This window comes from Falco peregrinus, chromosome 5 (genome assembly GCF_023634155.1).
Source record: "Falco peregrinus isolate bFalPer1 chromosome 5, bFalPer1.pri, whole genome shotgun sequence".
Classification (NCBI taxonomy): Eukaryota; Metazoa; Chordata; class Aves; order Falconiformes; family Falconidae; genus Falco; species Falco peregrinus.
Window position 1 is genome coordinate 102,397,142 of NC_073725.1, and position 18,026 is coordinate 102,415,167.

At 42.2% G+C, this 18,026-nt stretch overlaps 1 protein-coding gene across 1 annotated transcript; it reads right to left on the reverse strand.

The window, feature by feature from the left end:
* Window positions 1-886: 886 nt before the first annotated feature.
* TMEM43 (transmembrane protein 43) lies at window positions 887-17,959 on the reverse strand. Its single transcript, XM_055803504.1, has 12 exons — window positions 17,813-17,959; window positions 16,897-17,046; window positions 14,592-14,726; window positions 13,781-13,875; window positions 11,859-11,908; window positions 8,492-8,561; window positions 6,567-6,637; window positions 6,280-6,401; window positions 5,596-5,670; window positions 5,419-5,520; window positions 3,786-3,903; window positions 887-2,803 (listed from the first exon to the last, which is right to left on the reverse strand). Exons 1-12 carry the CDS (start codon window positions 17,822-17,824, stop codon window positions 2,601-2,603), a joined length of 1,203 nt encoding a protein of 400 aa, XP_055659479.1. The 5' UTR covers window positions 17,825-17,959; the 3' UTR covers window positions 887-2,600.
* Between the last annotated feature and the right edge of the window lie 67 nt (window positions 17,960-18,026).

Consider the following 18,026-nt stretch of genomic DNA (forward strand, 5'->3'; position numbering starts at 1 on the left):
GCTCCTGCTGGTATTTGGTAATTTTTCATCCACTTAAACTGGGAGCTGGTGCCAGCCCTACCAAAGCGGCTCTGTACTGCCTGATGGGGGAACACGGCACAGGTGACACCAAGCAGTGAGTGAGTCTAGTGACTATTTATAGCCAGCAGGGAAAGGGACGGTAACATCTTCAGCTGGCAGGATGGTACCTCTCGGCTACACAGGCAGCGAGCTCTCCTAACCTGGGCATGCGACACGAGAGTAAAGGTGCTTTAAGTGAGACAGAGCAGGAAGGGAAGGTGATTGACAGATCAGGTACATGGCCTTTCAGATTTTGGTAAGGAAATAAGAGAAATGCAACGCTGCTTCAGTTGTTCCTATAGAAACTACGTGTAACTGAGGGGAGCCCTGGCTCCACAGCACACCTGGGCGGCAGAACAGCATGTTCTCCGTGACAGGAGCCTGTTGCTTCTGCATCATTCCTGCACACACCAGTATGGAAGACAGAAGCAAGACAGAAGCATTTTAAGCTGTTGGCTGCACAGTAAACCCCAGTCTCTTTAAAAAATACAGAAGTCTGTATCCAGGCAGGTTGAACCATTGTATTTTTCAAATAATCTTACGGAGGCACTATTGCTTAAGCAGTCAGTAATGGGCAGTAAGTCCACGGCAGGCTGGAACCAGCCTCTCATCCCACGGGTATCTAGAACAGGTAGCAGCTGTGCTGTTAATAGAACTTGCTTCCCAAAATGGGAAAATGTTTGCAGGATAAACACAACCCAGCTGTGCATTTATCCCACCGAAAACAAAACTAGTTCATGTGGAAGCTACAAACTAATTGTCCATGCACCTGGATATGAAACATGCAATACTTAAATGTAATAAAAAAGAAGCCTACAGACCAACCTTTTGAAAATCGTATTTTATTAAATATACAAAAGCTCAGCACTTGTGTAGAAAACTGTATCCTCATCTCTAACATAGTAATGCTGGTTAGGTTCCTGCCTCACTGGTGAAAGAGCAGTCTGACACCTGCTTTTCTCCCCAGTGGAGTGCAATTCTTAACTGATGGAGCAGAAGCTGGTGTTAGCGAGCAGTGGGCAGACTGCACAGTATCATTAACTCATGTCAGCTGCATGCATGAGACCACTTACACCTCCTATAACCTTTCACTGATTACTACTGCTTTTACCAGCAGAACCGAGCCATGAGACTGAATTGACAACATTCAAATATCAGAAGAATGAAAATAATTAAGGCTAATAAAGTAGGTACTACTCAAAATACTTATAACTCAGATTTCTATTTCCGGTACCCTTTGTAGCAAACGTTTGTTCCTATGAATGTTCATGTTAAGTTCCTTTGGTACAGGGAACACATTTCTTCTGACAGTCATAACTGAATTTCATAAATTAAGACATTATTTTTGTACTGAACTGTGTATACTTGCAGAAGAAAACCCACCGTAGCATAGGGAGGGCACATCTGGAAGCCAGACTCTTACCTAGGTGGAGAGAGACTCAGGAACAGCACAAGACAGTATCTAATCTCAAGTACTGGTTACAGCACAAATACAGAAACCTGAGTCATCACAATACTGCAAGAAGGCATTCCTCTAACATGGTAAAAAGCTCAAAATTTAGGCTAACATCTACGAAATCTAATCACACAAAAATGTTTTCATTATTTGATTTCATGGAGTATGTTCATTGTCCTCACTAGATGAAATTCAAGAAAGAAACAGTATACACAGAAAACAAACCCCAAATATTTTAAAGAATATACATTCAATTATAGAAGTTAAGTTTTTTTTCAAAACAGCAGGTTGATTTTTAAAGGTTAGTGACCTCTAAGTATCCCCTTAAATAAGTGCAATTTGAAATTAAACTTTTGAAATAGTTATGTGATGGTATAGTCCACATTACCATTTTGGATGCTTAACCAAGAACAACTTCAGAGACTTAAAAAGTTGGAGGAAATCAATGCTTTGACAAATCCGCTGTACCACAGAGCACTGCTAACCTGGCCGCTCAGTATTCCAAAAGTTACTTTGAAAATCCCGAGTCCAAAAGCAAACATCTTGTGTATTGTGTGACAGCTGACTACGTTGTGGTTTTCCTTTGAACACACACACACTTCCAAACGCATCAGCCAAAGAAGAGTACGTGACTGTACACAGAAGAAAAGGCAGCAGCGGGAGGGTTTGTCAGAGACAGGTACACACACGCATTTCCTAAGGCTATCTAATCGCGGTCCATGTAATGAAGCTGAAACCTTCTCCACCTTGCCCCACCTGTCAGTGAGGACTTGCCAGTTCTCAGATCAGGGGGAATTAGTAAGTGGTAAAAGGTACAGATCTGCTTGTTCACTAACTTATAATCAATACAGACATTCCAAAAGGCTTTTTTCCCCAAGTCAGTGTCATTGGCTTCCTACAAACAGCATCCTATAGTCATATTTTCCGTGGATACTGTGTATCAATGATCACATTCAAGCCCCCTCCCCAACTCTTGGTGCATACTGCTGAACTGTGGGACGCTGTAAGCATGCTGCAGCAACCAGGACAGAAATGCACTGGAAAAGTGTCTAACCAGGATTCAGCACAAAACCCAACCACCTCCTCACTGCTGCTTCTTTGGTGGAACACGAGATTTTGCAACCACAATTGGAACTACAGAGAGCAACCCGATCAGCAACGCCCAGAGAGGGCGGTAGAAGAGCCAGCCGATGGAGATGGTCAGCAGTGACAGCGAACTGGCTACGCAGAAGGCAAATGCTTTTAATCCAATGTTAACCAGATCTCTCACAACAGGAAACCAGTCCACTGCAGAAACAATTAAACAAGTGATTAAGTAGTTGATAAGATGATAGTTTAAAAGGAAGTCTTATTCACGCCTTGGATTTGCACACTGACTATTGCAATCAAACGACAGACTCAAATTATTTATCAAGAGCACTGGACAAGGCATTTCAACAGAGTATCCTCAAGGCATTTGATAATTAAGCAACTGCTAAATATATAGGGCACTGGTATCCTCATCACTTCAGACAGGAAGTAATCCAAAATTAAGTCTGAAGACTTGTCAAAGGCTTGAGAGGCAGAGTAGACTGATAGCCTTGCAGCTATGGAACAAGCCTAGGGCAACTGATACAATACGCTAGCGTAAAAATTAATTCCTGGCAACAATACATCTTACAGATAACAGTATGTTTATGGATAAATAATAAAAAAAAACAACAAGCGTTCGCAGCTACAAAGCTAATGATAGCTTTGATGTCTGAAGTTTATACAAGTTTGAGGCACTGTCCCGCTTTCTGTAAGTTTTTATTCCAACATTTTCCTACATTAAAAGGATAAAGCAAAACTTTCTTTGCTGTTTGTTCATAGTAGTGTAGAATAACCATACACAAAGACATATTACTGTACAACTGCTCATTAATACCTGCTGGGGGGACCACTTTTGTATGGATATAGAAAGTAGTTGGATTGCAGCACCTTGAATTAAACATGAAAGAACCAGCCCAACATGTGCTTTGGCTTCTGATTTTGGTAAACACTAGGCTGGGATCTTCTGAGACTGGCAACAGATATTTGCATACTGTTTTTTAATGTTCACAAAGCAACGATCTGGTTCTGGGATCCTGTTTACCTGCAGTTGCCTACAGTGACTTTCCGATCCAATCTGAGTTCAAACCAGATTCCTCCCAACCTCCAAATTGATTAATTGCTTATGTGAACAAGAGAAGACTCTCTAAGGATTATGATCCTATTTCTAAATAATTTTACCTTTCTGTAAAAAACTTACCTAAAGTGTAAAAGATTCGGGTCATTAGACTGATGCCTACAAACATTGACAGCCAGCCTGCTGCACGGAGAGCCCAGGTCTTCATGGTGTTACTCTCATGCTCTTTCTGAAACACTTCCTGAAAACAAACACCATGACATACAGCCTGTTTCTCAATTTCTTTCAAGAACCTCTTGATTCCAGTGTATTATAGGCAAATCAGGGCTCACAGCATTTTAGAAGTACAAATTCTCTCATAAAAGGTATGTTGCAGCTCATTCTGCACAGCCTTTTATGCGCTGTTTTGCAGCACACTACAATAGATTTCAAAGTGCAGCACAGGGGAAACCAGCATTTTTCTAAATTAAAACAGTTAAGCAAGCACTGTTTGACATTATAACCACAGGCAGAAAGCACACAGGTTTCGCTGCCAATGGATATATTCAACATTACTGTAGAAACATAAGGCACTAATAAGCAAATGTAATAAAGGAGGAACAATCTGACTTCACTATGCTTGGAGGAAGAGAGAAAAGGCAACAGTATCCACTGATGGCTGAAGGAAAGGTATATGAAAGAAAGCAAAGAGTATGCAGGGAAGAAGAGATAAAAGCTATGTGTGTATTTCATCAAGCAAAGCAAAACATCTATTTGCAAGAATTCCAAGTAAGATTTTTTCAAAATGGGTTGTGTGCCCCTCTGGCTCTCTAAAACATACACATGAAGATGGTTCAGACGTAATAAAACAATGGGAAAAGACACGTATGACTGATCGATTACTTGTACATACAAATACTTTATGAATTATTCATCTGTAGTCAGTTAATTTCCAGTGATCTAAAATTCCACCTGACGAAGACTCAGAGCTCACAGCAGAGAGCTGATCCTACTGCTACTGCCTCTGAACTCAAAAGTCTTTCCAACTGCTTTTGGGAGCTCCTGTGAATTCTTGACATCTTGGATTTTTGCAACAGGGCATGAAACAATCACTAATGGAAATGAACCTACTTAAAGGAGTACATGAATCACCAAATTGCTGGAGCACGCAGGATTTATTGGAGCATAAGGCTCTGCCTGAAGGTTCTTTCTCAGCCAGAATAGCAGTAAACATTTCAGACAAGCCTAAACTTCTGTTACTAGAAGCTGAAGAGGATAGCTCCTACGGTTTGTTTAATTAAAGCCTGATTTTTACTATTTTTACACACAACCTTTTCAAAAGCACGTGCTTGCATGTGCAAGTGGGAAACTTACCAAAGAGCACATAAAAGCAAAATGAGAAGGCACGGAAACAGCCTTTAAAGCAAAGGACATTCATCAGCAATACAAGGGGATTTAAAAAAAATAAATATATAGCTACTTTAGCCATGGTTCCTTTTTAAAATTAAGAAAACCATCAGGGATAACCATAGCCAAATTATTTACTGCTAGTGGGTGAAGCATGGCATTTTGCTGCAACACAAAGAACATGCAGAAACCTGGAAGGCAAACACAGGCTACAACGCATTGCCCTAGAAAAAGGAGAGAGAAAAGCCAATGTTTACATCAAGTATCTCCTCCAGAGCAGGTATGAAGGAGACTGTGAGCTTACTCCCCTGTTACTTCTGCCCAACCATCTCAAATTTTAACCCCTCACTAGTACAGTGTGGTATCTCACCTCCACAGAGAGATCCCCAGGGTACAGAATCTGCAGGATATCTCCAGACTTGGTATGATATGGAACCAGCTGATCACCTCGCTGGCGAGCAATCACAGTCACCTTGGAAGAAAATATATATTGGATACTCAGCTGGGACAAAGAGTATGCAAAATACAGAAACAGCTGAGGACTCACCTTATCAGCGGAGCCCAAATGGGGGTCATCTCCACTCAGACCTGCATAGAAGAACGAGACACGAAGGTCTCCTACCTATAAACAAGAGAACATTGGAAGTTAAGAAAGATTTCTTTACAAAGAAGAATCACAGGAAGGACAACTCTGCATGGGAACACTCTTTATGTATCAACACTTTCTCTGAACGTTTATGTCAAGCCAGAGGATACCCAGAATGATTTCCAAGATGTACCTTTTTCAGGCCTAGTTGATAACTGAAACATAACAGATCAAATGCTGTTTTGCAATAGCTCCTCTGATTTAGCTGCAGAAGCACATTAACACCGATGAGATCCTTTGTTCACCCCTTGCCATTTCTTCTTTTGGCACAGGAGGGCAAGCTGACAACAACCTATTTCACTCTACTCAGTTCAGTACGGCAAGGTAGAGGGAGAACCCACCTCCCAGCGCCATCCTGTGTCTCCATTTAAAAGCATGGCAGACTCAAGAAAACAGGGGACAAAGAAGCAGGATCAGAAGCTTCCTGCAAGAGAGGCACTCATGCTGAAGGACTGTACTAAGGGTGTCATCCCATGTGATGGTCTGCAGTCCCATTTCTAAAAATTTAAATAGAAATGGCACATGCCCCTACTTTCTTTTTCACATGATAGTAATTACTGCTTTGGTTTATCTTTCTCATCTTACTTCTGGACGCCTGGGGTTCTCGCTGTGGTAAAAGTAATCCCCTCCTCGGGTAACATCAGCATGTGGATCCTCAAGGTGTGACAAGCTCAACTGCTTGAAGTCATCAATTTTATCCACAATACCTAAGCAGAATAAAGAATCAATACCAAGTTTGGTGTCTAATTTGGATCAGCCAGTTTGCTGGCTGGCTTCCTGATTGTCACTTGACATGACTGCCATTGTGGAAAGAACCAAAGTCCACTGCTGATGCAACAGCAGGCACAGAGCCAGTACAAAGCAATCCTTACCCTTGGAAAGAACAAAGCTGCCAACCTGGACGTTAGGAGAAACAGCAGTGAAAGACTCCACAGCCATTGCACTGAGGAACAGAGAGAGTCCCTGATTAGTCCCAGAATTATGATCAAACTCTTGATTTGCAGTATGTAATACAGAGTACATAAAAGGTACTACGTCAAATATCAGGAGAAACTCAAAGAGCTAAATGGCTGTCACTATGTGAAAACAAATCCATCAAGAAACTGTCCAGACTTGATAGTGTTGGAGCCATTAAAATAAGTTAAGACATGATATGACTGTCTCATCCCCTGGCCTGACCTTTCATTCACACCATGAGATTTTACTATTTTTTTCTGCACTGAACCTATAATGGGCTGGAATGGAGTTCAGCTCTTAGGAAGCTGGTCAGTGGTGATATAGAGGTTTTGAGCGACAATGAATTAATCAAGTTCCTAGATGAATCCCTGCAACATTTAACTACACTCATAAATGCACTTTATTTCTAGTCTGCATTTATTTAGTTTCTGCTGTCAACTGCTACATTTTACCTACTAAATTAAGAAACCTAGATCATAAACCTTCTCCATATAATGGTACTTCTACATCATGCCCAAGTTAATCAAATTCCAGACTCAGGAATCCTTTACTTACAGTCTGTAACCTGACTTCATTCTCATAAGTAGTACTACTAGAATCTCCCTGGCAGTAAACAACATATTTTATTTTCACAAATGTCTAAGTCGCATAAAAAGATAAGATAGATGGATGGAAGGAAGAAGACATATAGTACATACTTAAAATAGAATCTCATTACTGCTAGGCATGAATTCTAAATTTCAGCACATCTGCATACACCGTGCTGTCTCACACAAGGATCCACCACAGTTATGCTCAGTTTCCTTGGTTTGTACCAATACACTCAGATGAAATGTTCTTAGCTGCAACACTTTTTAAATTATGTACTGCGATAGCACTGAATCAAAAATGTTTTTTACTCTCAGTTGGAGATTTGTATTTATTGGGGAAGGCTTGGAGAATTTTCATTGACAAAAAAGTGTGCATGGGGAGGAGACAAAGCAGGTGTATTATTTGTGCATCTTTTTTTTCCCATTGCTTCTCATCTAAACAAGTCTCCTAGTTGGGACTTACAATCAAAAACACACAGATCTTTGCTTTCCCTCCTTAAGTAGTACTTCCAAATAAAAAGCAGTGTATTTGAATAAGCCCACAGAACCAAAATACAGGTCTGAAGATTTTGGGAAGTTCAAACTTTCATTGGTATCCTAGTCTTACTGTCTCTCCAGCTGTATTTTTCACTCACACATAATGTTTTTTTCCCAGATGGCATCCTGCAACCTAAGGAACTAAGCAGGTTCTGTGAGAATGACAGTAAAGCTAAAACTTAGCATTAAAAATGGCACATAGTGTAACTGAAATACTGCAGATGAGAGATACATAAACAAATTATATATGGGTGATTGCCACAAATAAGCCTGTGAGCTCATCCATGCTAGCTTAGAAAAAGCAGCATGCAAGTGGTGTGACAAGCTCATGGGATGTCTGCTATTCTAACCCTGTGCTTGTAATAGAAGAAAGAATTAGTAATGGACTGCACTAACAGACAGTAACAGTCAGGAACCCATTCATGTTCTCCTACTTGGAGACTACATGGTCCAGGAGTAATATAATAATAGCCTGATGTCCAGCCATTGCTGATGGATAGTGTAATTCTGGTTCCATCAGGGAGCTTTGAACTGTTCTCTAATTTCTCTATGCTTTAGTTCTCCCAACTACCAAAAGACCAACAGTTTCCATCTACTTCACTCTGTCATGAAGATTAGTCATTTGGCATGAAGATTAGTCATTTGGCTTTCGTCTTGTCTCTGATCGGATACAGTGATAGAATCTAGGAGGACTGTGTCAGGTGGTAAATTACCTAGGGTTTTTGTGTCCAATTTCTCGATCAAAGTTTCTGCTGTTCACAACTTCCGATTTCCACTCAGTATCTAAAGAAAACGATAAGAAACTTGAGGAAAAGACAGGAAGAATTGCCACTCAGATCTTAGTTACTGAAGACACCTCTCGACCAATTAATCAGTTTGAAGTTACACTTTTAGTAATACTGTTTACATCAAAGTATGTACGTGATAGTCTGTATTGATACCTAAATCCATCCTCCTAGCATATTAACAAGGAATAGCAAGATTTAGGAACAAAAAAGGGATTCCAGGGATAAAACTGTAACTCAGCTTTGCACAGTGGGAGCTTTGCTGTTGGCATCTTCCATGATCAGGTTTTGATTCCTCAATCCAGTCTTTGGGAATAACCTGGTTTTGTGAGGAAAGGCTGCAACTTCTGCTAGAATTAGCAAGTTTCAGTGCAGTCAAGCAACAGATAGAGATGGTAGCTGTATGTGCCATTGTCAAAAATGCATAATGCTGCCTTTGTCTGGGCTACAGCAGCCTTCCCACATGCCCAGAACAGACTCTACTAGGTTCTTTATAAATCCCACAAACCTAGAGTCCCTTTCTTGAGCACCTTCCTTATTAAATACAGCTTGTTCTATTTCCATGAAGCAGTAGAGAGGAAGGAAATGGAGTTTGGTTAAACAGTAGAGGGAGTGGGGAATCATTTTAAGAGTAGAGTGGCTTTGTGTGGCAAGGTTTTGGTAGCAGGGGGGCTACAGGGGTGGCTTCTGTGACAAGATGCCAGAAGCTTCCCCTATGCCCGATGGAGCCAATGCCAGCTGGCTCCAAGACAGACCTGCTACTAGCCAAGGCCGAGCTAATTGGCAGCAGTGGTAGTGCCTCTCGGACAATGTATTCAAGAAGGGGAAAATTAAATCTGTGCAACAAATTGCAGCAGAAGACAGGAGTGAGAATACGTGAGAGTAACAACTCTGCAGACACCAAGGTCAGTGCAGAAGGGCGGGGAGGAGGTGTGCCAGGCACTGGAGCAGAAATTACCCTGTAGCCTGTGGTAAAGCCCATGGTGAGGCAGGCTGTTCCCCTCAGCCCATGGAGGTTCGTGGTGGAGCACATCTCCACCTGCAGCCTGGGGAGGACCCCATGCTGGAGCAGGTGGATGCCTGAAGGAGGCTGGGACCCATGGAAGCCCACACTGAAACAGGGTTGCTGGCAGAAGTTGTAACCCCATGGGGGACCCACACTACAGCAGCCTGTTCCTGAAGGACTGCATCCATGGGAGGGGGCCATGCTGGAGCAGTTCATGAAGAACTGCAGTCTGTGGGAAGGACTCACGTTGGAGAAGTTCATGGAGATCTGTTTCCCATGGGAGGGACTCCATGTTGCAGCAGCGGGAAGAGTGTGAGGAGGAAGGAGCAGCAGCGACAACATGTGATGAACTGACCGTATCCCCCATCGCCTGTTGGGAGGGAGGTACTTGGGAGTGAAGCTGAGCCCAGGAAGAAGGGAGGGCTGGGAGGAAGGTGTTTTAAGTTTTGAGTTTAGTTCTCATTATCCTACTCTGATTTGAATGGTAATAAATTAAACTAATTTCCCCAAGCTGATTCAGTAATTGCTGAGTGATCTCCCTATCCTTATCTTGAACCACAAGCTTTTAGTTATATTTTCTGTCCCCTGTCCAGTTGAGGAAGGGAGTGATAAGAGTGGTTTTGGTGGGCACCTGGGCGTCCAGCCAAGATCAAACCACTACAAAGTGATATTCTAGTGTATTGGGTACATGGCAAGATTTTGGTGGTGGTGGGGTGCTGCAGGGGTGGTCTCTGTGGGAAGAGGTCAGAGGCTGCCCTGTGTTGGACACAGTTGGCTCTGCAACAGACCCACCACAGGCCGCAGCTGAGCCCATCACTGAAGTTTGGTGCACTTCTGTGAAAACATTTTAAAGAAAGGGCAGAAAACACCAAATGGGGAAGGGAGGGAACGAAAACAAGTAAGAAACTACAGAGGGAACACTAAAGTCATAGGAGGAGAAGGAAGTGCTCCACAGCAGGGCAGATACTCACTGCAGCATGGGAAGAGTCCATGCCGGAGCAGGGGAAAAGTGTGAGAAGGAAAAAGTGGCAGAGAGAAACCACTCTGTACTGACTGTAAACCTGCTCCCACTCCCTGCACCACTCGCTGCCCCACTAAAGGGACGGAGTGTAACCTGTGGCAATAACAAGGGTGAGAGGATTCTCAAGTTGAGACTGGGAAAAAGTGAGAGCAAACGTGTTCTGCCAACACCTGAACCAGTAATTACTTATTTTAATTGACAACAAATTAAGTTAATTTTCCCTAAGTCGAGTTAGTTTTGCCCACAGTGGTAATTGGTGTGCAATCTCCCTACCTTTATTTCAACCCACAAGCTCTCTCATTCCTGTTCTTCCCAATCTCTTCCCCAGTTCTGCTGAGGGGGAGAGTAAGCAAGCAGCTGCCAGCCAAGGCTAACCCACCACAACTAATAACGCACAGACTTTTACTGGACAGAATCCACCAATATTGAGAGGGCAGCTGTTCTTTTAAATGGCATTTCTTTTTGGTCCCTGCCACCACAAGGTTTTTTCACAGCTCACAACCACTAGCTTTGCTCCTTACGTATCTCCATGCTGCAGGATCCCATGCTTCACTGAGCTGGGGTACTGTTATGATCACACCCAGAAACTGCTGCACGCCCATGCTGCATGCCCACGTGCTTTAATCAGAGATAAATGAAGCACAGAGACCAATCTCCAGATACACAATGACTCAGAATATTTTTCTGCCACTGGGTAGATCACAATAATGCTCTCAGTTCTGCCCCTGCCAAAAAAGCATTTGGCAAAAGCCACAGTGCACATCAGAAGGTGCTGGTGGTTTTCATTAGCTGGTATCAACATCTAAACAGATTCTCATCAGTCTATCCTACAGGCTGGAGCTACACTGTTCTTCCCTGTCTGTTCGCTTCTGCTCATACCTGACATATGCCCTATTTACTCCACTTCTGAAGAGTAATCAGCTTTGGTAACACTCCCACCTCTGCCCATCTCCTGTACTGAGGACCTTACAGGCCCTGTATCTGGAACATCCCATCCCTGGATGCTGCTCTGAACCTCTGGGAGTTCCAAGACAAGACTTAGATTTTCTGTAGTAGGTGTTTGCTAACAGCACACCTCCTTTCACCTCAGTTACCTCAAGAAAGGAGGTCCTGCCATTTGTTTAGGAAACAGAATTTTTGCTTATTTCTTCACTTTCTTTCCCAAGAAGAAAATACAGTGTTTACAACAAAAATCTGAATACACACATACAAAAGTCCAAAGGTACATTCATTAAAAAAAAAAAGGGTGTTTCTGTTGATCAACTTACTATACGAATACTTTGTCTCTTTCTTAATCTCACCATTCTCTTCATATTCCCTGCAGAGAAAAGGGGTGGGATGAAAACCAGAACAGTACACACACACCCCTGCTCAGGGCAGAATACACTTTACAAACGAAATGCACAGATGGGTCACAAGCAACGCAAACTTACCTTTACAACTCTCTGAACTACCTGTTCTGAGGACATAGTTTCTCTGTATGAGACAACTACACACAAATGCTAAACAGCCACAACCCTTTTATTCCCATGTTGCCAAAAAGGTGTTGACTACATCAATAAGGAATAAGCAGTATTAGACAGTGAGACAAGCTGACCTAAATCAGTGTCTTTTACAGATGCTGCACTATAAGTGTGTTAAAACTGGTAAGTTATTTTTCACACCTTCACAATGTCTTTTTTTTTTCTTTTTTACGCCTGTATGACACAAAAGACATTTGAAATGCAAGTTCTGTGGAGTCAGACTGACATAATAGCTAATAACTTTTATACTACTCTCTGAATTATTATTAGTAAATGAAACATTTTCCCTCTTGTGCTTGCAACTACCAGCAAAGTAGTTAACATCTAATTCGTTTTGTAAATCCCCTTGAAAAGGTACATACAATATTGCCTATCATAAACGAATTTGACTGTCTCTCAACCAACTAAAATTTGTAGTTTACTTTCACAGCTACAGTGTTGGCTTTTGATTATTAAGGATAAGGGGTAGCAGAGTCTTCTAAAAATTGAGAAATCATGTCTTGGTTTAATTAAGTACTTCCATTTGCACATGTATTAAGTACCAAAGAAATTAAGAGATTTCCCTCGTAGCCACACGCCAAAAAGTCTCATGTGTCCACAAGTCTGCAAAAAGAATCTGATTTCTAGATTCAATTGGATACAACCAGGTTTTTTAATCGATTTGAAATATTATAGTGTTTGCTAGATTGTAGGTATCAAACGGGCAGTTTTGGGTCAATGGATTTATCAGAGTTGATACTGGAATTCATAATTCAAATTGTTGGATTCACTTTTGAAAAAAAAATTAAGACCCCTTCAGGAGATTTAAATAAAAACAACCAACCAAAAAACCACCAACAAGTAAATCATTGCCATTATGGAAGAAAGCCAAGGGAAAATAGGATGAAGTTTCTGGATTCAGCAAAAATCTTTTTATATTTCCTTTTTGAGGGCAGAGGGAAAAAATTGGCTTGAGGGTGCATGCTCAAGTTTTAGAGAATAGCAGCAAGAAAGGCTTAGCAGATGCAGGGAAAAAGAGAATTATACAGTTTTACTTGAAAAAACTCAGGACCAAGTAGTCTGGGGCAATGGTTTTGATTCTGGTAATCAACTAGCAGGCAGGGAGTATAATAGGGATAGAGTTACAGAAACCCTGATGAACAGAAAGTACATCAATAAATAAAAGAAGCTTTAGGAACACTAGAAAGCATAGAAATTGGCTGAGTCTTTGGGGAAAACGTGAGTGTTTTCTCTTTTTTTTTTCTCTTTCAGAAATTGGTAAAGATCTTTGAATTCTGTTGACAACATATGACAGAAAATAGATTAATGGGGTCTGAGGTGGCCCAGCATTAGACAATACTAATGAAAAAAACCCACAGCTGCAGCATGGAGGCTAAGAAACCCCATATGAAGCTATACAAAATCAGGAAGTGGAAACATTTGATAAAAGGCCTTGGATGTTACCCAAATTTTATCCGATGCAAGTTGTGCAGCATTGACCATCTACAAAACCTGACACCTCCAAGGAAATGAAAAGTGATTCTCTAAAAAAAGTCAAGAGCTCTAGAATTCTCCAGCCATAAAAAGTTGGTTTTTTTCCTTTGGGTGTGGAGAGAAAAAAATATTGTGATAGGATTCTGTTAATAAAACAGCTTTATAAACAACTTTTGAAGATCACTTTCACTTACGTGGACTCTTCATATTCTACCCACTGGTACATTTCCACATTACGCTTAAGTTTGACAGCCTGGATGGAGAGCCCATAGCTGGGATCAAACAAAGGCTATGTGAAAATTGAAGAAAATAAAAGTCAGTATAAATGCTGTACCTCTCAAACTCAAATATTGTACTTTTATTATCAAACACATTTACATACCTCACTGTATGTAGTTAGTACTATGTTACACACAGTTGAATACAGTATGTTATGAAAGACAAAAAGGAGCATCTCTTTATATCACTGATAAATCTGACCTAAAGAATCATCATCAAAAATTATTGCCACAGTGAAGAATAAAAACAGAAATGCTGGCTAATGGCATGCAGCCTTAAGAGTTTAAACCAGGGGGATATATTATTTTGCTGAAAGCTACCCTGCTGTGTTACCTTCTGCAATGCAGGCTGACCACGGAAAACATCATCATTACTGAAAAGTCAGAACTTGCAGAGCCTCTGTACTGCAAGAGCCTGAAGACTTTACAGCACCATGAATATACAACAGGTTCCCTATCAAAGGGGAATTGAAATTATCCACCAAAGGCAATGGGGGGGTAAACACAGCTAGAGGTAGCATGTTTCTTGGGAGCTGGGAGTACAAGGCCGTACAGCATTTCTCAGCTTCCAGGCCAAGAACCAAAGCTTGGGTGGTAGCCAGCAATATTTATTGAGAAGGAAAGAAGCTACATGTCTTTTCCTGGATATCATACATAATTTTAATTGGCAAAGACTTTTCCTTCCCTCCAAGTTTGAAATATTCCTATCTGCCAAGATTTTATTTACCTTAGATGTACTCAGAGCACCAGCTAAGTGCACCAGTCTCCCTTCATTCTGCTGAGACACACTGTGGATGCTATCAAGGGGGATCACAAGAGAAAGTCCCTCATCAAGAGATTTGGCTGTCCTTAAAGCTCGTCCCTGCAACCAAGAAAAGCAAAAATCAATTAGTGGAGAATCAACAGCACAGCAGTATTTTGGGAAAAAGGTTTGCAGACAAGTTGTCCTCCTGTCAGCTGGGACAGAGTTAATTTTTCTTCTCAGTAGCTGGTACAGTGCTGTGTTTTGGATTTAGTATGAGAATAATGGTGATACCACACGGTTCTTTTCAGTTGTTGTTAAGTAATGTTTATACTAAGTCAGGGACTTTTCAGTTTCTTAGGGCCTGCCAGTGAGAAGGCTGGAGAGGCACAAGAAATCGGAGGGGACACAGCCAGGACAGCTGACCTGAACTAGCCAAAGGGATATCCATACCATAGAATGTCATGCTCAGTATATGTATCCAGTCTGGCTGAGCCCCACAGCAGCCCTCAGAGTGCTGTGCTCATATTGGTAGCTAGAAAGGTGGTGATAACACACCAATGTTTTCACTCCTGCTGAGCAGTGCTCCGCAGCATCAAGGCTGTCTCTCCAACCTCCTCCCTGCCCAGTTGGCTGGGAGTGAGCAAGACCTTGGGAGGGGACACAGCCAGGACAACTGACCCTTAAGTGACCAATGGGATATTCCAGACCATATGACATATGCTTAGATATAAAAGCTAAGAGAAAGGAGGAAGGGAGGGCATTTGTTATTTATGATGTTTGTCTTCTGGAGCAACCACTATGTGTACTGAAGCCCTGCTTCCTGGGAAGTGCTGATGGGAAGTAGAGAATAACACCTCTTGTTTTCCTTTGCATTATCTTGACCCACAAGTTGGTTTGTTTTCCATCTTATTTTCTCCCTCTTTGTTCTGCTGAGGAGGCGTGATAAGAGTGGCTTGGTGGACACCTAGCATCAAGCCAAGGTCAGCCCCCCACCATACATAAACTGGGGAGAACTGGCCAGGGCCTGCTGATCGCTGCTTGGGGACTGGCTGGGCATTGGCCAGCAGGTGAAAAGCAATTGTATTGTGCATCACTTGTTTTTTCCCTTTGCTTTGGGTTTTATTCCTCTCCCTTCTCTCTCATTATATTATTATTTTAATTATTATTTTTATTTTATTTCAATTATTATATTGTTCTTATCTCAACCCTCAGGTTCTACCATTTTCCCAATTCTCCTTCCCACCCACGTGCAGGAGAGGAGTGAGCAAGTGGATGCTTGGTACTTAGTTGCTGGCTGGGGTTAATCCATAACACAGGTGATCTGAAGACAAGGAAAAGTTGTATGTTCAGCCTCAAGGCATATTCTCAAAACACACTTGCACTTCTCTGCTCACTCTCTGTCTGACACAGTCTGGGGCATTGCTTCTTAAGCCATGCAGCAGGACCATTAACACTGACTGAGCTCCTCAAACATACATAGATTATTCCTACAAAGGTCCAAAGTTATTGCTCTTCACTTCTTATCTGGTTCATTGCTTATGAATAACTGCAAAAATTATGCCAGTTATGGTCCTTTTTCCACAGCCCCATATAACTAATTGGCAGAAGTTTTCCTTACCTTACCATCATGTTATGGTGTGCTTTCCCTGCAAAGTCACCAAAATTGGGAGTAGTTCTTTTTCCTCTTGTAGAAGTATAAAAGGAAGTCTTACATGAAAATTCACAGAATTCTGCTCCCCTACTCCAGAACTGCCAAAAGCATGTATGTTTGCAATGGTAGGGTGTCAGGATTCCCTGCTTACTTTAATTATTTTTTTAAAATCTAAAATCAAGATATAAAGTAACACTGCGAATAAGTAACACCCTCAATTTTGCAACCTGGAGTATGAATTCATTTAATGCAATTATAACAACACTAGAAATTAGGACCTTATGCTGTCCCAAGCAAAGAGAGAAGACTGGCTCATATAATCCTTTTTCAATAATACTACAGCCTGTTTCTGCATGAACTTACACGTTTTGGATCTTACCTCTCATCACGCACTGTAACTGTCTCTACAACACTCAGGGGGTACGGAAATACTGTCTGCGGCCCTGTGATTTCACTCTTCTGTTATACCCCAAGCATAAGCACTAGGCTCTCCAGATATAACGTCCTCTTCTCATGGATGAAGTAATAAAGCTTTAACAGGACCATTTTAGTAAGGCTATACATGCAAAAGTAGTTGAATGTCACCTCAGCTGTGACACTTTAAAGCTGTACAAACACTGACAGCATTTTACTTACTTCATTGGTAAAAAGAAGGTAGAAAGACAGAAGAAATGTCACAAGTCCCATCAACATGCCTCCAGAAGTCTCGCTGAGCCTCTCCAGGAATCCTGGTTTGGACTCACTTGTGATTTTAACATGTTCTTTTCTGCTGCCTGTGTCAGAGAACTGTTGGGGATAAACCAAAAATGCAATACTGGTGTGAAAGGGGAAGGTGTTCTGTTTCAAAATAAGTCTTTTAGCTTTGTTAATACTGCTGCTCTACAGGGTAACACTTTCTGCCTTGGACCAAAACTTTCCCACACTTATTAAGTGCCTTACCACACTTTTGATACCAGAAATACAGTTAATAAATAAAACTTAATCCTGATGGAAAAAAAGTATTCCTATTATAGTGGTTCAACACATCCCTGCAAGCTTTCTTCACACTGTCTCTAGGTTCCCTATTTGGTGTCCACACCCTGCATTCAGGCCATGACAAACTGAGTAATACTCCCGAATTCCAGACCAGCTAAAACATAGCTATAAATAGCAAGTTACATTTTACCTCACCAGTGGAAAAGTGCCTGCATGCTTTAAAATAACTACATCTTGAGCAACAAAAAGAAATAGCTTAAATCAAAGCTGCTACTGTTGTCCTAGCCACTGCCACATTAAAGCACGAAAGCCCAGGGGTTTATCTCCATATACGCTGGCTGTGGGGGACAACCAAGGTCCAACAAGATCAGCACGTGCAGCCGACACAGGAGGTGAGGCTTCTCTTTGGCTCATCTGGTGATGCCAGGAGGGATATGACAGCGGCCCCTCCACTGCACAGGGCCCCTCGCCAAAGGCAGGCCACCTCGGGGGAGCGGCCAGAGCGGGAGCGGACCGACCCGGAGGACCACCACACGCAGCGCGGAACAACGACAGGACGGGTCCGAGCAGCACTTACATTCCTCGACATCCTGATCGCCGGGTGCCACCCCAAAGAAGCCGTAAGAGTCGGGCACGGAGAGCCGCGCACCGAGAGCCGCCCGCAGCCGCGCCCTCCTCCTCAGGGCTCAGCCGGCCCTCCCGCCCCTGCAGTGCATGCCGGGACGCGTAGTTCCCGCCTAAGCCGCGCGGGGCGCGGGGCAGGCCGGGAAGTGTAGGCAGTGCCGCGGCCG

Excerpts from the sequence above, each read along its gene's own strand:
- TMEM43 (XM_055803504.1), bottom strand. Across the intron at positions 6,638-8,491 it reads ATTGGACACAAAAACCCTAG|TGCAATGGCTGTGGAGTCTT; the intron begins GTAATTTACCAC and ends TCTGTTCCTCAG. Across the intron at positions 5,521-5,595 it reads ATTTGGGCTCCGCTGATAAG|GTGACTGTGATTGCTCGCCA; the intron begins GTGAGTCCTCAG and ends TTTTCTTCCAAG.